Source organism: Muscardinus avellanarius (genome assembly GCF_963383645.1).
Source record: "Muscardinus avellanarius genome assembly, chromosome: 21".
In the NCBI taxonomy this organism is placed as follows: domain Eukaryota; kingdom Metazoa; phylum Chordata; class Mammalia; order Rodentia; family Gliridae; genus Muscardinus; species Muscardinus avellanarius.
This window is the reverse complement of record NC_137807.1, coordinates 10,435,745-10,457,022: the sequence shown is the minus strand read 5'-3', so window position 1 is coordinate 10,457,022 and position 21,278 is coordinate 10,435,745. Positions and strand designations below refer to the sequence as shown.

Sequence of the window (21,278 nt, the reverse complement as noted above, 5' to 3'; positions counted from 1 at the left end):
AATCCTCCTACCTCAGCCTCCCAAGCACTGGCATCACAGACATGCACCACCGCGCCTGGCTGCAATTCATATTTATTATTTTATTTCTTCCTTTTTCTTCTCCCTCTGCCCACGATCCTCATGCACAAAGCCCCATCTTTAGCTTAGGTGTCAAGTCTTCTACTTAGCTTTACTGACTTTACCCCTTTTTGTTCTTTTTGTTTGATTTTCTTCTTTGACATTCATTTAAAAAATGATATCAGGCTTTGTGAATAAAACACGTAGACATTACTGTTTTTGGAAGAAACAAGGGAAGTTGTATGATAAAAGACACGGACAAAGATACGAATAGACCAACTAAAAGCCAGCCTGGTATGATGAGGGTGTCCGTGCGGCTGCCTGCGCTCCGTGCAGTCTCCTTGGGCTCTAAAGGATTGCTTCTTGGCTCCAAGAACTTTCCCCAGGTACCCACGTCCGGGGACGCACGGGTCCTTCATTTAACAGGGTTTGCATGTCACTTACATGTTCCTGTAGACTTTAAATCGTCTCTAGATTACTTACGCTTAATGCATTGTACATAGTTGTGATGCTGTATTGTTTAGAAATAATGGCAAGAAAAATACCTGTACGTGTTAAGTAGTAGATTCCCCCCCTCCAGTGTTTTGATTTGCAGTGGATTGACTCTGGGTGAGAACCACAGATGAAAGGCGCACCGTGCGCTAACGTGTTTAACCGGCGACACCGTGTGCATGGGGCAGACAGCTGGTGATCAGGGATTAGGGAACTTGCTAGGTAGGTGCTTTTTTTTTTTTTTTTTTTTTGAAGACTTAAAGGAGTTTATTAAGCAGATAGAAATACAGAAGATAGTTCCAGCCTAGGTAACATGAGGGGGTGCTTCGAACGAAATCACCCAGGTAGATGCTATTTACAGCTAGTTAGTAACTGGGATTCAAACCCAGGAAGGCTGTCACTAAATTATACCGTGGATGGAATAGGCAGTAATGATTTCCTTCAAGCAGAACAAGAGCTATACATTAGTACAAGGCCTACCTTATAACGAATTGGCAGATACTTTATTTTATATTTTTGTGGTACCAGGGAGGGAACCCAGGGGCGTTGTAGCTCTGAGTCACACCCCCTCCCTTATTTTTTAGTCTTTTTACTTTTGGAAGCAGGGTCTCACCGAGTTGTGAAGGGCCTCTCTAAGTAGCTGAGGCTGTCCGCGAACCGCCATCCTCTGGTTTCCGCTTCTCGAATGCTGGGATTCTAAGTGTGCACCGCCACGCCTGGCAGATGTTTTATTTTTTATTTTTCTTTCTTTTACTTTTTTTGTGGCACTGGGGATTGAACCCAGGGGCATTCTACCTTCGTGCTATACTCTCAGCCCATTTTATTTTTTGTTTTGAAACAGTCTTGCTAAATTGCTGAAGACTGTGGGTGAACCTCCCATCTTCCTGTCCCAGCCTCTGCCACCGTGCCAGGCTGCTACTTGTTTCTTTTAAAAAACAATTTGTTGACAAAAAATGATTGGCTTTGTGGGGAAGGAGATGATGGGCAAGGACCGCGTGCGGGGCACATGGGCTGTTTGGGGAGGAGTGCGCTCCGAGCCAGCGCTACTCTGCGTGCGGAGTGCTCGCAGGACTGCAGACGTACAGCTGCTCACGTGAGAAGTTCACCTTTTGTTTGTGTTCAGACAACTTAAAGTTTACTTCCTTAAACCTAAGCTCACGAATCATAAAGTATAAATGCATAGAATGGAGCAAAGTTTCTGTTCTTTGCTTCGTCTAAAGCTCCTGTGTGTTAAAATGCATTTGAAAGGCAAAAGAACAACTGCATTAGCACCTCCTCGTGAAGCCAGCTTTCTGTGCGCTGTGTGCTGACGGGAAGGGGCCGCGGTCAGTGCTCAGTTTTGTAGGTCAGGAGCGTCTTCCTAAGTGGGCTGTCTTGGTGCTCATGGCGCTGCGTACCGACGGCTTCCCTCATTAAATAGGATTGAAATTGTCGTTTTAGAATTCAGGAAATTCTTTGCAAGAAATCGTTTCACTTCTCCAGATTGAGTATTCCGTATGTGAAGTGCTTGCAACCATAAATGGTTCAGATTTTATAATTTTCTGTATTGGGGGATATTCGCATGGACTTTACCGGCTCTAATCTGACAAGCCTTTTTTATTTTTATTTTATTTTTTTGTGGTACTGGGGATGGAACCCAGGGGCACTCTACCTCTGAGCTACACCCCCAGCCCTATTTTTTATTCTTTATTTTGAAACAAGGTCTCACTGTGTTGCAGAGGGCCTCACTAAGTAGCTGAGGCTGTCCTTGAACCGAGATCCTCTTGTCTCAGCCTCCCAAATGCTGGGATTACAAGTGTGCAGCCACTACACCTGGCTCCCTTTTTGACTTATATTTTTTATTTTATTTATTTATTTTTTTGGAGGTACCGGGGGTGGAACTCAGGGGCTTTTCTACCTCCGGGCTATACTCCCAGACCTATTTTATACTTTATTTGGAAACAGGGTCTCACTAAGCAGCTGAGGCTGGCTTTGAACCTGTGCAATCCTCCTGTCTCAGTCTCTCAAGTGCTGGAATTACAAAGCGTGCGCCACCACGCCTGGCCCCTTTTTGATTTTGAAAGGGAACCTTTGTGGGGATAATTGCTATAAAGATTTCTACATGGCTCTTTATATTGAATACTAAAATAAAGCAAGCTGATAATCATGATTAGTTGTTGCAACTTTTTATTTGCCTTAACATTTTCTATAAAATCCCACTTCTGACTGGAGAGATCTTTTGATGTGAAGTTTAGATAAATATTTATCTTAGTAAATTTAAATTTGCTTTACCTGGTGGAAGCTTGTTTATCAGTGGTCTGTTAGTAAAAAAAAATCAAAATGGTTACAATTGTTTTTTCTCTTTCCAGGCTGAACTCACGGGAATCAAATGGCGTAGGTACAATTTTGGAGGGCACGGGGACTGCGGACCTATCATTTCAGCCCCAGCCCAAGATGATCCAATCTTGTTAAGCTTCATCCGCTGTCTGCAAGCCAACCTGCTGTGTGTATGGCGTCGTGACGTCAAGCCAGATTGCAAAGAGTTGTGGATATTCTGGTGGGGAGACGAACCCAACCTAGTGGGCGTAATACATCATGAACTGCAGGGTAAGGGTTTTGTTTTTTCTTAAAAATTGTTTGCATCATACATTTTGGAACAATGGTAAATTTTGCCGAGGTTAAGATTTGCTTAAAAAAAGATTCCAAATATTTAATTATTGATACATCTATAAAAAGAGACATTCTCACGCTCACCCCTTTTTCCCTATGCCCATTTTTGATATTCTTTTGTTCTTTTCAAGTCATGCTGAGAATTAGAACCTTGCAAATCCACGGTTGTTAAAAGTAATGGGTCCCCAGTTGTGTCAGGCTGGGAACCAGGCTAAGTATCCACAGATTTTAACTAATAGTTGATTGTGAGTAATTAGCAAGACAGTGGGATGAACAGAATTGTTTTCCCGTGGTCTGTGGCTGTTGTGGTTCATTGCCAGCTGACCTCTGGCGGAGGTTGAAAGGGAGCCTTACTGAACGGAGTTCCAGGATGACGCTTGGGTAATGACATCTCGGACAAGGTGGTTTGGGTCCTAAAGATCTTAGAACGTTTTCTCCTGTTTTGTTTCCTGTGTTTTGTGTAACTCAGTGTTGGTAGTAAATACTGACTCCATTATTAACACATTTTTAACTTACCATTGCATCTGATGTCTGAAAGTTTGAATTAAATGTAACCATTTTGTTATTCTAAACTGCTTTGTTAACCTACCATAGATTTATAACCAGATCAACTTTTTAAAGAATTGGTGCCCCGTAGTCTTCCATCTCAGTGGGGCACAAGATGGCAGAGGCGCGCACGCTCCCTCACTCCTCCCGCCCGCGTTGGCTTAGCGATGGGCTTCGCCCCGATGCGAGTGACGTCTGTACATTAGGAATTTCCTTTCCTCCGCCCTCCAGCCCCCGGGTCGCGTTATTTGCTCATCTGTGGTTCCTCCTTCTGGAGCTCCTCCTGTGACCCTTAGCTTCCACACGCTGGGGAGAACATCTGATATTTTTACTTTCTGTGGCCAGCTAATTTCATTCAGTACGATGTTCACCAGTTCCATCCATTTCCCTGCACCAGGTCACATTTTTATCGGTAGCCGTTTAGTTTCTGATAAAAGTTTTTCCCCCTTTCACCGTCAGTTTCTGTCTTGTGTACTGTGGGATTTTTCTAAATCAAGACTAATTCCAGTCTTCAGACAGTTAATCTTTTTCATTTATTTATTTATTTTAATATTTGTGCTACAGGGGACCCAGGGGCATTCTAGCTCCAAGCTTACCCCCCCCCCCCCCCGCCCTGTATTTTATTACTTATTTTGAATCCGGGTCTCCGATGGCCTCACTGACTGGCTGAGGCTGAGGCTGGCCCTAAACCTGTGGTCCTCCTGTCCCAGCCTCCAAATACTGGCATTATAGGCGTACGCCACCATGCCTCATCTAGTTACTTCTTTTTTTGACTTAGTCTCCCAGAGCCAGCTGTAATCTCCAAAATTTTCAGGTAGTGTTGGGATTTTTTAAGTTGGTGTTAGGTTTTACAAGGACACGTATAGCTGACTTTTGTGTACATTTGTGTCTGCTCAAGGTTCTAAATTTGCCTAAAGATTTCCTGCCCACTTCATTGCACTTCTGATTCTTCTTGTTGGCAGCCAATTTTTTGTTTGTGATAGCTCCTGCCACAGCAGCTAGGGGGCGGTAGACCACAGTGGACTAATCGAGTTGTTTACCATAAGGCTTATTTATTCAACTGCAGTCTTCTGGTATTTTTAAGGATATTTTTATTTTATTTTATTTTTTGTGGTACTAGCAATTGAATCTGGGGGCCTTTTACCTCCAGGCTGTACCCCCAGACCCATTCTATTTTTTATTTGGAAACAAGGTCTCACTAAGTTTTGGAGAGTCTGAGGCTGGCTTCGAACCTGGGATTCTCCTGTCTCATCCTCCCAAGTACTGGGATTACAAGCGTGCACCGCCATACCTGGCTGTATTTTTGTTTTAGAAATATTAGAATTCATTTCGCAGTGAAATTGCTTACTTAGCTGATTAGAACTAAAGTTTATTGCAAAGTCTATTTTTATGTAGTTAATAGTTAATTGAGACAAAATTACTAGGATATCTGGATTCTTTATAAAAAGTTTAAATTAAGATACCTTTTAGGAGATTTTTTTGGGGGTACTGGAGATTAAATCCCAGGAGAATTCTACTTGCAGCAATACTCCAGCCCAATTTTATTTTTTGTTTTGAAACAGAGTCTCACTAGGTAGCTGAGAGTCTCACTACTTGCTGAGGCTGCCCTCGAGCCCCGAGATCTTCCAGGTTTGGGATTAACCGGCAAGTGCTATCAGCCCTGGCTGTAGGACATACTTAACGCCTTTGTTTGTTCACTTATATATCAGAACACTTATTTTTGTTCTTTAAAACTTTGTTTCACATGTAGAGAAATACAACTTTTTATTTAGTTTTAGTTTTTTCTCTTATTTTTCACGATCGCTTATCTTTGATTGTCTACTCTGTGTTGGTCCCTGATGCTGTAACACTCGTGTGCTGGGACAGATCCTCAGCTTGTAATGGTAAGGAAGCCGAACACCGCTGTGAGCTAGGCTTACTTAGGTATCTATAAAGTTATTTATTTGTAGCAACAAGGAAAATTTTCCGTTTTTAGGAGAAACTCAAGTTATTGTTATTTCTCATGGGCTTTGTTGCTAAATTAACAAAAAAGTATAGACTTTAAATTCCTTACAGCCCCCGTAGTCTTTTTTGATTGCATATATTAAATATTTTCTTAGTAAAGAATTAAGCAAAGATTGACTTATTTTTATTTGTTTGTTTATTTTGGTCCTGGGACTTGAACCCGGGGCATTCTGCCTCCGAGCTCCACCCCGGCCCCGTTTTACTTTTTGTCTCACTACATTGTGGAAGGCCTGGCTCCGTTGCCGAGGCTGTCCCGGTCGCTGCGATCCTCCTGCCTTGGCCTGCCAAGTACTGGGGTTGGAAGAGCGCCACGGTGCCCGGCTGAATTGTTTTTCAGGTTACGACGTTTTATTTGAAAATTAGAAAAAGTGTAGAACCACAAAATAAAGAGAAGAAAGAAATAAAATTCCTGAAGTCCCAAGCAGAGTTTTAATAGTCGATGCTTGCATGTAGAAGTGATTAGTCCGTGCTCCTTTGCAGCGTAGGCTTTCCCTCTTGCTGAATGCTGTGAATGTTTCCCATAGGGATGATTGTTTTTATTCCCATGTTCTCTGCTTTGAGCTTGTGAACTCTGTAAATTGTTGACCTGTTGTGGTGCAGGAGGCATTGCAGCGACAGAACCAGAGCTCTGTTGAGTGCCACTCCTGGTGATATGTTGAGTTTTGAGACAGTTACTAGGTCTGATGATGTGCAGTGTCCACTTTGGTATTAAGAGTTGTTGGAAGGAATATAATAGAACCTAATATTAGGGAAGACTTGACCCTTAAAGAAGTGGCATACAACTTTTTTTTTTTTTTTTTGGTGGTACGGGGAATTGAGCTCGGGGCATTCTACCTCTGAACCATACTCCTAACCCTATTTTATTTTTCACTTGGAAACAAGGTCTCGCGGGCTGCCGAGGCCTTGCTATGAGCTGCAAACCTACGCCAACGAGCGCTGGGGGCGCCGTAGACCATCAGGCCTGGCCGGCAGCTCAACAGGAGAGGACCGCGGAGGGCAGAGCAATCATAAACATAGAGACACGAGGCGCAGGGAGTGTCTTCACTGGGGGTTGTACCAAGGAGGGCATTTAGGGATCTATTTCATTCTCTAATGTAAATATTTAAGAGGTATTTTCATTTTGGGTAAAATAAACTTTAGCCTGCCGCGGACGTTAGCATTAACCGTACCAGTGCCATTATTTGTAACATCCTCTTCTTACAGGGACATTTCACTGTCCTTCAACATTGCATTTTGGTTGTATTTTTGGCATTTTTCTTTATCTTATGGTGTATTCATAGAGAGCACACTAAGAAATGCCACAGTAAAATAGAACACCAAAGCAACCAACTGTCTTGCATCCAAATGTATAAAGTTTTCTGATAAAGTGAGAACAATCTTATAGGCTCTATGTCCATTCATTCTTAATATTGTACTTTAAAAATGTCTGCAGTCTTTATGAAGTAGTGTGAGATGAGACGGTGACTCCTGCACCGTTCCTGTTGCTGGGGTGGACGCTTGTGCTCTTGTCCTGATGGATTATGTGGCCTCGTGGTGTAGAGCGTGGGCTCGGGACCGCTTCGGTTTGGGTGTCCGGATGGTCACTCAGTAGCGGTGGATCTCTGGTTAAGTTTATCACTGTCTTTCTCACTGTACATTGGATTCGGAGGCTACAGTTAATCAAGCACTAGTAGCGCCCACAGCAGTCAGGCTGCCATCGTGACCGCTGCCGCCATTACTGTGACGACAGCACTTCAGCTTTTTTTTAGGGGGCGCGGTACTGAGGATGGAACCCAGGGCATTCTACCTCCGAGCCACACCCCCAGCTCTAGATTTTATTCTTTATTTTGACACAGGGTCTCAGTTGCAAAGGGCCTCACTATGTAGCTGAGGCTGTCCGCGAACCGCGATCCTCCTGTCTCAGCCTCCTGAATGCTGAGGATTACAAGTGTGTGCCACCACGCCCCGCAACAGCACTTAGTTTTGGTATTATTTATTTACATTTTGGGGCTGGGATTGAACTCAAGGGCATTCTATCTCCAAGCTATTCCCAGGGCCCCCCTTTTACCAAAAGAGGGTCTTGCTTCAGGTTGCTGAAGAATCTTGCTGTGTTGTTGAGGCTGGCTCTGAAGCCCAGTACCCCCACACTTGGCTTGTTTTGACATTATTTGAATGGCTGTGTCTAGCATTTAGTGCTTGCTAATGTCTGTCAAAGCCTACTTTTTAAAGTATACTCTTAGTTTGAAATAATTGTATTTTATTGTTTTAACATCTGGGTGGAATAACTGGGAACGCTAACGCTTCAAAGCAGTGACGTCATCCCAGCTCACCTCCAGTCTATCTGAGCTTTTGTAGCCAACCTTGAACTGCGCTGTGAGGAGGCGGTGATTTAGCACTGGGTGCTGTTGTATCCCCGCGCGGCAGCGTTCTGACTCTGCTGCCCTCTGCCATTGGAATTCCGAGCAGGGCGCACACTGGATGTGTGTGCCCGTCCATCCTTTTGGCCACGTGAGTGCTTCTGTCTGTGGGTTCAGTTGGGGTTTGGTGGAACCCCTACCTTTGCTAAGTGGGTAGTCGCAAAGGGTATGAGATAAGCACTCACGTGTGTGTGTTGAGAACGCCGTAAGGATAGGAGAGAAGTGTAGTAGGGATTGCTTACCAAGTATGCGGGTGGACTCGGTTTTAGGACATCAGTACCACCCCAGTATAGACTTGTCACAGGGACACCGAGCACTGTAGCCTTCCTGGTTTCTGGTCCATTTGCTTCCTCTCTGCCATAGAGCAGCTCCTGGGATCTTCCTGACTACGTGCGATGAGTTTCCTCCTTGCAGTCTCACTGGGGAGGTTGCTTAACAATCTGTCATTTGACAGAGGGGAAAGTGCTGCGATGGGTTAAGGTACGGGGTTCTGCAGATGCACGGGACTCGGCCTTGGGGGGAGCAAAGGGACAGACGGGGGATCGATGGAGAAGCCGGGCTTGGAGAGGCTTGAGGTGGGTCTTCCAGGAAGTGTAGGGGCCGGCCAAGCCGAGCTAGAGCTTTCTCTAGTCACAGGAAGTTGCCTGTTGAGGAGCCCGTGTGCAGCAAGTCGTGACGCGCACCGGCCGTGCAGAGCCCGGCGCCCACGTGAGCCAGTCTGGAGAGAGGAGGCCGGGGAGGTGGTCACACCGAGGCGCACACTGAGGCCAGAATAGGGGCTGGTTTTATCTGATAGATTTTGAGGGGTTGCTGTGTCTGCTCAGGAAAGAGATCTAATTAGGAAGAGTAATTTAGCGATAACGTACAAGACGAATACCAACGGGAAGACACAGCACTGCGATAAACGATTTCACTCTAAGGTGGGGTCTGCAATGAGACTCTGTTAGTATTAGAAAGTACTGATGATTATGTACTGCACTTCATATTAATAGCCTGATACTTTTATCGTGACACACACCTTTGCTCTTTTCATTTGATTAAATTATTTTTCATACCTTCAGTTTGAATCTTAGAGATTAGTGCAGTAAGCTGAATTGACATCTGATTTACACACAGTCGTCTTACATGCAGTCTTTTGGCCGCCTCACTGCTGCTGAGTGGAGGACAGGCCGTCTTACAGCTGCGAGGAGCCGAAGGGAGCGCAGAGCTGCGGGGCCTGGAGCTTTCCTGGCCCTGCGTGGCGTGGCGTGGCGGGCCGGTGCAGGAGCGGTGCCAGCCCGCCGCGCACTTGGGATGTTTGTTCAGCCAGTGCGGAGGCTTCTTTGAGGTGGTTCTAAGGGCATAATAACACACTTGCAGATGGTTGATGTATAATAAATCCTTGTGAACTTTGATTTGATAATGTGAGGAGACAGAAACTTAGTTGAAATAAGGCCTTATGATTTTTTAATTTTAATTCCCAAGGGGGTAGAAATATCTGATTTTCTTTGTATGTTTTGTTAAAAAAAACCCATCTTAAATAGGCACTGGATATGATTTAAAACTAAAGTGCTGTCCTTATCCCTTTCAGTTATTACAGATAAACAAATGTGGATTGTAACAAGAATATAACTGTACATGTCTAAAAACGATTGCTGCAGTATCGATATCCGAAGTCGTGGGGGTTGCCTTAGTGAATCAGGGCAGGTGGCCAGCTGTGACTCTGCGCTGTGCATTTAGAGACAGAAGTTTGTTGTTTTCTTTTAGAGAGTGCTGTTATCTCTGCCACTGGGTGCGAGTATTATAAAATCAGCATTGGACATTAGAGGACTAGGAAAGATGGATGTGGTTTCCTGACAGTGACCTGTGTGAGATGATTGGAAACACTGGTCTGTCATTTAGACCCGTGAACTAATTGGCAACTTCTTGGCACTTTGCAGGGATATAGGAAGGCGGAGAGACGAGGGGTGGAGCCAGTGTGTTAGTGCAGTATAAGCCGTACGTATTGTAGCCTCCGATCCCAGTGGGGAGGTCGATGTGCGCACGGAAGAACTTCACTCTTCTCATCTTTTTATTTTGAAAAAGGTTGACATATACATGCATATAACTTTCCCTAAACCAAACCCTTGGAAGCAGTTTTCAGACACCACGAACCTTGACTCTAAAATGCTTTACCACATGAGGCCGGGCGTGGCGGAGCGCGCTGGTCATCCCAGCATTCTGGAGGCTGAGACCGGAGGACCGCGGTTCACGGCCAGCCTCAGCTACTTAGCGAGGCCCTCTGCAACTCAGTGAGACCCGGTTTCAAAATAAAGAATAAAAAATAGGGCTGGGTGTGTAGGTCAGAGGTCGAATGCCCCCAGGTTCCATCTCAAATACTACCAAAAAAACCCCCAAACTGAAAAAAACATAAATCCTATCAGAATGTGGGGTATTTTCCTTGTGATTATAAAACTGTGATCATATTGAACTAATCTAATAGCCATATAAGACGAGTGTTCAGTGGCCAGTTGGTATTTAGGTTTCTGTACTTGTCCCCACAGCACCCATAGCTTTCCTCCCTCTGATCCAGCTCCAGCCAGCACCACCTTGCATTTATTTCTCCAGCGAACAGAATATCCTTGTCTTTGGACTTCACAAGTAGATTTTGGGTGAAATAAGAGACTGAGACTATCCTTTTCTTCAGAGGAGTCTAGTTTCAAGCCCATTTAAACCAAGAGAAAACCTTCAGCCATCTGCTTTTATAAAACCAGTTAAAGGGAAGTGAGACTGCATTCTCAGAGCAGAGGTGAAGAGGAGAGCGGGGAAAGATCTAAGGCGTGTGCGTGTGTGTGTGTGTGTGTGCGTGTGCGTGTGTGTTACTGGGGGTGGAACCCAGGGACTTTCTACCTCCAGGCTATACTCTCAGACCTATTTTATACTTTATTTGGGAACAGGGTCTCACTAAGTGGCTGAGAGCCTCACTAAGTAGCTGAGGCTGGCTTCGAACCTGCGCGATCCTCCTGTCTCAGCCTCCCAAGCGCGGGGATTACAAGCGTGCATCACCACGCCTGGCTTTGAAATATTTTACTTAATATTGTAAATGGGCTTATTCTCAGTTGAAATGAAGCAGTACTTTCTGGGAAAGTAATGCTTTTTTACTTATAAAACTGACAGGAGTGAAATTATCTTTATGTAAATCACTGTTTGAAAATTCCTTCCAAGGAGAAAGTCTGATCCTGTCTTTTTCACCTTATTTTTTTGTATCTCTTTTTTTTCATTATTGGTGGTAAATTTATGAATCATTGAAATTCATCTTTGACTGAACTGAAAAATCTTTTTGTTTTTATATTATTTGAATTTATTTTTCAAATACAGCATTGGTCTTTTTGAAAAGATGAATTATATGATTGTGCAGCATGTAGATTTGTAGTAGTTTATGTACTAACATTTATTTCACAAGTTTTGAGATTATTTACACAATGCACCTGAAAAGTAAATTTTAGTTTACTTTTTTTTTTTTCAATACTGGGGATTGAACCTACACCCCAGCCCTATTTTTTTATTCTTCATCTTGAAACAGGGTCTCACTAAGTTGTGGAAGGCCTAAGTAGTAGCTGAGGCTGCCTGCAGATCTGTGATCCTCCTATCTCAGCTTTCCAAGGGCTGGGATTACAAGCGTGCGCTACCTCACCCCGCTTTTCTTTTTCATATTTATATATTTTTTCCGGTCCCCAGGGGCATTCTACCTCTGAGCTCTATCCCCAGCCCTATTTTTTACTCTTTATTTTGAAACAGTGTCTCACTGAGTTGGAAAGGGCCTCACTAAGTAGTAGCCAAGGCTGTCCACAAATCGAGATCCTCCTGTCTCAGCCTCCCGGATGCTGGCATTACAAGCATGCGCCACCATACCCGGCCTATTTTGCATATTTATCATTAATATTTACCATTATTTTGTCAACAATAATAGAAAAATACATGCATTTCATGAGAAACAAGCACTTGCAGGGAAAATAGGTATCCAGAGGTCAATGATAGCCAGTTCTAAGTAATTTATGATAAGTAAAATAAAAAATTAAATGCGAGTAAAATAAAAATAATGTGCGTACGGCGGAGTGTGAAAAACACGAGAGAGGTCTGGTACACATGGCATGTAAAGTTTTAATGGCACGGCTCTCCCGGGGATCAGGGCGAGGCACCGTGGGGCCCGCGCGCCTGTCCGAAGCTAGAGGACGCGGGCTCTCCTTTTTTTTTTTTTTTTTTTTTTAACTTATTTTTATTTTTATTTTATTTATTTATTTATTTTAATTAATTTATTTTTTAAATTGGTGCATTGTAGTCATATATCAATCACATTGGAGTACAAGACTTGAGAGGATATACAAGCACACATCATCCAATTAGCCCTCCTCCAGCCACCGTCCCATTCCCTCCCCCTCCCTCCATCCCACACTTCTTTGGTGATTTACTTTGATATATTTGTTTATGTACCTCCTGCATTTTAAAGAGGCTCCGTCCTCCAGTATTACATACCCTCTGATTGATCACATTAGTTGCTTCACTATAGGGCCCTTTCTATAGCTCAACCTCTTCCTGTTGCCCTTTTCCTCCTAGTTATTGCTGATTAAGAGAAGCGTCTGATTTATATTTTCTGCGATATTTCTCTGTGCATGCTGCGTTGCAAGTACCAATCCCACTCTTGATGGTCCCAGTAGTGGCCTGGCTACTCAGTGGACTGATCCAGACCTCGCTGGCTCACGCAGCGGCCTTGCCTCATGGGAGGACCCAGTTCTGGTCTCGCTGGCCCCTGAACCGGTCAAACCCCTAAGCTGGCTTTGGTCCCAACCTTGGAGGCCGCAGGAGTGAACTTGGCGGGCTCTCCTTTTAAAGGCATGCATCTCGCGAGATGGGGGTTTACTTGCGGGAATGCCCAATTCTCGCGGGGGTTTCAGCCCCTCCCTTGCCCTGCAGAGGTCATGTGACACAAAGTCACATGAGTGCAGGACCCAACTTAACAATTTATAAGGTTAATCTATCTTGATCTTAACTGGAATCTAAATTATACAAATCTTGATATAAGTTTTAGCTTTGAGCCACAGTCCAGCTCATTTTAGTTTTTATTTTGAAATAGGATCTTGCTAAATTGTTGAAACTGGCCTCGAAGTCTTGATCCTCCTGTTTCAGCCTCTTAAATACTGGGATTACAGGCCTTGCCACCATGCCTGGCTATAAATACTTTTATCTTTAAAAGGAAAAAAAATACTAAGATTTTAGCAAGTAATAAATTCACATTACAAAATTATGATAAGGTATTGACTTTATATGAAGAACAGAAAAAGATCTAATGAATTAGAATTATTAGGCTAAATGTGCTTAGAATTGAGAGAACAAGCTGAAGTCTGACTTTTAAATGTAAATAAAATCAATGTGTTACCACAGGCAGCTCACTGAACCATGTAATTAGTTTTTTGTTTAGTGAAAAATGAGACATTTTTACTGAGATTGCAGAGATAGTGCATGTAAAGAAAGGGCTTATGTTCTAATAATATGAAAAGCAAGCAGTTGGTAAAAATGTATAATTTAAAGGTTGGTCCTTTAGGGAAAAGCTTACTCAGTTGATGGGACCGTGTGTTGGTTGGTGTAGGTGTTACGGTGTGTCTGTGCATCGAAACAGTCTCCCACTCATGAAGTAAATCTGAGTAAAACCTTTTTTTTTTTTTAAATAAAATTCCTTTTGATGAGGGATTAGAGTCACTATTGAAACAAATTGAAGATTGACCTAACACCAGCGACACTATTATGTGGAGTATTTGTGTCTTTTTTTTTTTTGTACTAGGGATTGACCCAGGGGGGAGTATTCTACCTCTTGAGCTACCCCAATCCCTTTTTAGTTTTCATTTTGAAACTGGTCTTGCTGAGTTGTTGAGGCTGCTCCTAACCTGCGCCCCTCCTGACTCCGCCTCCAAGTGCTCAGATTACAGGTGTGTGTCACCTTGACTGCCCCAGCCTTTTCTTCCTTAAATTGCATATCATTCTGGTGATGAGCACACTGTGACTGGCATACAAGTACTTAGGCTAGCAATTCTAAGAAGAGCCATATTTGATTCCTCTCTCCTGGCTCATTTTTTTAGTAGAAAACTTTGTTATATATTCAGGTGGTATAATTAAAGATTTCTTTGCCCAGTAAAATAGTTTTTGTTTATTTTCTTGTTGAAGGAGGCTGATGTGAGGATCTGAATGTGGAAGATTGGAGCAAATGTTTAGGTGCTGATGTAGTTAAAGGCAAATAAGTCACAAAAGAATTATATATTTGAACATTAAATTTGAATGGAGATACACAACTGTGTGTGTAGAGAACAATAGCAGTGCATTGCTGACATACTCAAACGATTGCTCTCTATTAGGGTATTTTATACAGAAGATGAAATTTATAAGCCCCTAAAGTAAAACCGGCTTTTCTTAAGAAGGAAGAAAGGGGCTTTATCTTGGTGGTATTAAAAATAAGTGCTCTCAGCCAGGCGTGGTGACGCACACTTGTAACGCCAGCATTTGGGAGGCTGAGACAGGAGGATCCGGGTTTGCGGCCAGCCTCAGCTACTTAGTGAGGCCCTCCGCAACTTAGTAAGACCCTGTCTCCAAATAAAGAATGCAGAGTTAGGGCTGGGAGTGTAGCTTGAAGGTGGAACGCCCCGGGTTCCCTCCCCAGGAGCGCCCAAAAAAAAAAAAAAAAAAAAAAAGAAATGTTCTCTTCCATTTTGGTGATTAATTTAGCATACCCAAAGGAAAGCAAAGCTTAGGTGTCTGGTTCAGTTGTTGTCAGTATCAGTGGAACCCAAACCCATATTTTGTACCTCTTAAAACCGAAAGTGTTGCCAAGCATGGCCATGCACGCCTGTAATCCCAGCACTTGGGAGGCTGAGACCGGAAGATCACAAGTGTCAGGCGGCCTGGATCACTTAGTGAGACAGTGTTTCAAAACTTTAAAAAAAATTAGAAAAGGGCTGGGGGCGTGGCTCAGGGGTAGCGTGTCCCTGGCATCCTCTCTCCCTTCCGGCCACTGAGACTGTTGTTCTGGGAGGCCATACATAGGGCCTGGGCCATGTTAGATGAGTGCACCAACTTTACCTGACCATGGTAAATAAAACCCAGGTAGCCCTTAGGATGTAATTTGTATAAAATCACGTCCTTTTCCTGTACACGTAGAAGAAACACTGCTTGGCCTTTGGCAGAGGACGTAGCCGTTTCTGTTTTAAGTGACTTCTGTGACACTTTGCAGTGGTGGTTTCAGAGAGCATCCCCTCGTACACTGAGTCTGGATCCTCTGAACTGAGCACACGCCCAGCTGATGGCAGAGGGAGTGAAAATAACACGACACGAATCTAATCATATTTGAGTATTTACTTTGCAGGAGTTAGGACCTGTTTATAATCTATAAAGTGTCTTCCTGAGGTAATTGAGAGGCTAGAATTCTGTACCTGCTGTCATTAGACGTCTTCCCCTTCCCTTTTTTCCCTAGATCTTCTGTCCTATGCTCAGATACTGAGAGATCAGAACGGTTCACCAGGGCCAGGCGGGGCTGCCTGAGGAGGCGCCATTCAGTCCACCCGAGGTTCCCGCCAATACAAGATCCTCGTTTAGGGAAGAATGGGCTAAGCTGGGCGCGCTGGCGCATAGCTGTAGTTCCAGTGCTCGGGAGGCAGGACAGGAGGACCCTAGACTGAGGATAGCTCGGCGAGCAGTCAGCTCACCAACCTAGGGAGCCCCCCTTTTTATTTGGCGTTACTGGGGATTGAGCCCGGGAGCATTCTGCATCCAGACCCCACCCCAAACCACACCCCAGCCCTGTCTCATTCTTTATTTTGAGATAGGGTCTCACCAACTTGCGAAGGATCGAAGTCCTGAGGCGGCTACAAACTCACGATCCCGTCTCAGCCTCCCAATTACTGGGACTACAAGTGCGCACCACAGTCCTGGCTGAGACCTTCTTTTAAAATAAAAATTAAATGTGGCTGGGGTGTGGCTTGGAGGTACAGTGCTTCTGGGTTCAGTCTCTGGTGCAGTAAAACAAGGATAAGAAACTTGAAAAGACTACATTGATCTACCGATCTCTGTGGCAAACTCTCTCCCTGTAGCTTTCACAGAAAGCACTTACAAATAGCTTCCGTTTGATTTTGTGATGCTTAATTAAGCAGATAGAAACTAGAACTTGACATATTTAGTCATGAGTACCACTAGGAGCTAAGATGTTTAAAAATCCTTTAAAAACAACGATAGAAATGACACATAAATATGCTTCCCCAATAGAAGCAGACAGTATAGAAATCTGTCTTAAGCACTAGAGAATCATGGAATTGGACTCTGTTGCTTTAAGAATTTCATGACCGAGCTGCCGTCTCAAAGATACCTGAAGAGATTCTCATCGAATATCATTATGGCCAGTAAGTGTTGGATAATTTTCTTTAAAGCTCCAGCTATGTAAATATTTTTGAACAATTTCCACAAGCACTGGGCCACATACCTATTTCTTACGAGGCCGCCATTGACAAGCGCGCTCTGTGTAATTGGGCCTTGTTTTCATCCTGGCCCTCTCACGTGGTGATTTGGCAGTGAGTCCACAGAATAAGCATTATCCTCTTGAGGCCCATCGAGGCCTGAGCTCAAGGGCTTCTACAGTATCCACATGATCAGACAATTAGTTATTCTTTTTTTTTTTTATTCCTCAACAGTGTGACTGAGCGTGAGCTGGTTGCCAGGGCATTGTGGTGGAATAATACCCTGCCGTTTGTAGTTAATCATGCAGCAGAACGGCTTGATTAAAAAAAAAAAAGAGTAAGAGAAAAATTGGATAAAGATGAAGTGCTTTTGTGTCGGCAGAGATTGTGTGTACACAGTCATAAAGGGAAGGCTGGAGTGCACAATCTGCTTGTCAGTAGTAGCGTCCCCATATTTAATATCTTGGCAGATGCAGAATATCTTCCCTTTTTTTGTGTGTTTTGTTTTGTGTTTTGCAGTCCTGGGGATCGAACTCAGGGCTTTGTGCAAACAAACACTTTACTGCTGAGCCATGCCATCAGCCCCAAGTATCTTCCTTTTTAAAAATCACTCATATTTCTGATGTGGCTGGTCTTGGGGGAGGTAAAACTTCTCGGTAATCATTTTGAAGGTTTCCTTTGTGACACCAGCTGTAAAACAGTAAGTACATATCTGTGGGACGATCTGAGTAAGGGCATTGGAAACCTTTTCAAGATGAGGTCTCATTAAGATTATTTCTTATAGGTAATCTTGAACTTGTTTAAATGTAAGCTGTTTTGGCATTTACCAGTTATAAGAAAATGTGTTAGCTGGGCCAACTGTAACCCAGTACTTTGGAGGCTAAGATAGGCTCATAGGTTTGAGGCCAGCTGTGGTAGTTTAATGAGACCCTCAGCAACTTTTCAAAACTTAAAAAAAAAAAAGGACTGGGGCGTGGCTCGGAGGGAGAATGCTCCTGAGTCAGTCTTGGTACAGAAAGTGGGAAGCTTGTTATTTCTGATGAAATATGTACTCTAAAGGGAAAAAGTTGCCGGACGTGGTGGCGCACGCTTGTCATCCCCGCGCTTGGGAGGCGGAGACAGGAGGATCGCGCAGGTTCGAAGCCAGCCGTGCTGGCTTAAGAGACCCTGTTTCCACATACAAATGTATAAAATAGGTCTGGGAGTGTAGCCTGTGGGAGTGTAGCCCGGAGGTAGAAGGGCTTCCAGGAACCCCAGTACCACATAAAAAAAAATAAAGGAAAAAGTTCATGTGCTCAGTTGAATTTCATTTTATTTTTATTTTTTGGTGGTACTGGGGTTCCTGGAAACCCTTATACCTCCAGACTGCAACCCCAGACCTATTTTAATACTTTTTAAAATTTTATTTGGAAATAAAAGGGTCTCTTTCTTAAGCCAGCAAGGCTGGCTTCGAACCTGCGCGATCCTCCTGTTTCCACCTCCCAAGCCTGGGTAATACAAGCGTGCGCGCCACCACGCCCGGCTTTTAGCTTATTTAAACAGTAGCCTAGTATGTATTTATAATGAAAAGGACATCTGCCTTGGACAGATTCCTACAATTCTGATGGTTTCGGAAGGAAATAGCATTTTTGACAATGACTCCTGCCGTGGAGATATTGTCAGGAAGACTGCAGCTCAGAGGGCTCTTGATCGGAGTGCAGGGTGGCTTGCAGCTCACCCTCTACAGGGGAGGCTGAATTACCTAGAATGCCAGGTCGCCAAAGACACTCACCTTGTAGTGGGTGGAGGCCCACGCCCTTTGTAGCTACAGCAGAGGAAGGCTGGATGGCCTCAGCCTGCCTGCCAGCAGTTAGCCCAGGTATGCCGAGGTACTTATTTGATTCCTCGTACGCTTGGGGCAGTGTACCAGAGACACTCGGGGACAGAGCGTCCTGGGGGTAAGTGCTGACTCAATTTAGTTGTCCACACATTTAAAATGACAGTGTTGTGTAGTAATACGGGCCAAATGATGGGTGAGAGGATGCTTTCAAAACATTTAGAAAAGGCTCACCTGTTTTTGTTTGCAATTCCTTGCTTTTATATTCTATAGTTTACTTGTTAAAGTGGAAATTGAAAGTTTTATTTAAAATGAATAATTTTTCATGAAATGTTTTCTCAGTGTTGTAGGTAAACAGTAGTTTGTGTAGTTGGCAGAAAGTATGGGTTGTAACTGTCCCGCAGCACAGATGGCTGTGACCGAGTACTACTTACTGGGTCAAAGTGTTTAATGACATTTTTGTGTCTAACTTGAAGTTCATTATGGATGCCATGACCTTGGCTGACCTGGAAGTGCTGTAAATTGTGGGTCTAGCAGTGAAGTTGCTGTTTGCTACATGGAAAGGATTAGCTGAACGTGTCAGCAAAGCCGGTGGGCGTGGTGGCGCACGCTTGGAATCCCAGCTCTTGGGAGGCCGAGACGGGAGGACCACGGGGGTTCGAAGCCAGCCTCAACAGTTTAGCGAGGCTCTCTCAGTAACTTAATGAGACTCTGTTTCCAATTAAATATAAAATACGTTTGGAAGTGTAGCCTGGAGGTAGAAAGCCCCTGGGCTTCACCCCAGTAACACTAACACACACACACATGCATACGCGCACGTGCGCGCGCGCGCACACACACACACACACACACACACACACACACACTAAGTGCCAGTAAAGTTTTAATTAAATCATAGGAACCAGGCATTGGTGGTCTGTGCTTTTAATCCCCAAATTTGAATGGCTCAGAGGGGAGGAACACAGATTCAAGGACAGCCCCAGTGATGTAGTGAGACTCTGCGGCCTTGCAAAGACCTTATTCCAAAAACAAACAAACAAAAAACAAACACAAACAAAAAACAGGGTTGGGAATGTAGCTTACAATGTGGCGTCTATTGGACCCAGTAGATTGCCCCTGGGTTCATTCCTCACTTAGTCTGTCTCTCTTTTACATACTTTCCAAAAATAAAAAATAAAAATTATGTTTCATATTATTAGAAAAAAGTATTGTGATCTAATGCCTTAGGATTACGTTTTATGTTGTATCTTGTTTTTGGGATTGGGTCTGGGGTTTCTGCTCCTGAGCCACCCCCAGCCCTTTATATTTTTTATTTGAAGCAGCATTTCTCTAAGTCGCTGAAGCTGGTCTCGAACCTTCAGTCCCGTTTAGCCTCTCACGTCCTGAGCTCAGGCGTGCGTCGCCGCACCTGGTGCGCTGTGTCTTAGGCATCAACTGGCCGTAGTATCTCTGAATTTTATTAGTGTCGTACATATATGACTCACAAGATGGATTGGTTAATGGTTACTACTTCAGATTCATACTTCATGCTATAGTAAGCCCGGTTTTCTTCTACTTGACGCTTTCATTTGTGGGTTCCTTTTTGTTTGTGCTTACTATGACTAATTTTAAGGTAGCGATAAGCGAGGAATGAATGATGGTTTGAAGGAGTTGTGTGTGCAAAGTAGGAACCAGATAACAGTCATATTTACAGTTCTTTTCTTACTCGCTAGGCACTGTGCCGGGTGCTTGAGCATCAGTTTTATTGGGTTTATTCTTCCTTGAATGAGTTACAGGGAAAAAATTCAAGATGTTACTGGTTTGTTTTTATACCTTTTGTGCTTATTAAGCTCATTTTTATTTAAAATATGGGGCAGAGGTGGTAGTTCTGTGGTAAGCGGCAGCCTTTGCCGTGTTGACACTGTTAATGTAACCTGTTGGACGCTAGAGGGACGGTAAGCCAGGGACTGTTCAGTTCAGGGGTGGAGTCCACCTTAATCCTCGGGGCTTTGCTTCATTTTGTACAGACTTTCTGGAATTCAGATTTCAGCCTCTTAAATTTGAACACTCCACAGAACTTTGGTTTGACTCTGGCATTAGCATATCACCATCAGAATAATGTTGCCTTGGGGATGCTGCACATTTAAAAATGACAGACATTCAGATTACTATGTAGACAGTAAATGAATGAATGCTGTGGAGGTTTCATTATGAACATAAAATGGGGTTAGCATTTATATTTGTTATATCTGTTACATATATTTGTTATATATTTGTTAAATCTTAAGGTATACATGTGTTTAGATCTTTTAAAAATGATGTGCATAACCAGGTGTGGTGGCGCAGGCTTGTAATCCCTGCGCTTGGGAGGCTGAGACAGGAGGATCGCACAGGTTCGAAGCCAGCCTCAGCTACTGAGTGAGGCTCTCAGCCACTTAGTGAGACCCTGTTTCCAAATAAAATATAAAATAGGTCTGGGAGTGTAGCCCGGAGGTAGGAAGCCCCTGGGTTCCACCCAGTACCACCAAAAAAAAAAGATGCCCATATAAAATACAGAGCCAGTTGTTCTGTACTCCTTTTATCAAAGAAAATATCCTTTGGGACTTTTGGATTTTTTATTTTTTGGTGGTACTGGGGTTCCTGGACGCCCTTCTACCTCCAGGCTACACTCCCAGACCTATTTTATATTTTTATTTGGAAACAGTGTCTCTTAAGCCAGTGCGGCTGGCTTTGAACCTGCGTGATTCTCCTGTCTCCGCCTCCCAAGCGCGGGGATTACAAGCGTGCGCCACCATGCCTGGCGACTTTTGGATTTTTGAAAATATAAATATTTAAGTTATCATTGACTTCTACTTACTGCTTACCTTAAATGCTTTGCATAATATATTT

The 21,278-nt window shown here is 43.7% G+C and overlaps 1 protein-coding gene across 2 annotated transcripts in view; it reads left to right on the top strand.

Moving 5' to 3' along the window:
* Window positions 1-21,278, top strand: part of MED13L (mediator complex subunit 13L) — a gene marked incomplete at both ends in the record, with an annotated part of 285,293 nt that overhangs the window by 36,692 nt on the left and 227,323 nt on the right. For both annotated transcript variants that reach the window (XM_080717726.1, XM_080717725.1), the window contains one exon: window positions 2,898-3,135. In XM_080717726.1, the coding sequence (XP_080573852.1) occupies window positions 2,898-3,135 (238 nt within the window). The remainder of the gene's footprint in view (window positions 1-2,897; window positions 3,136-21,278) is intronic.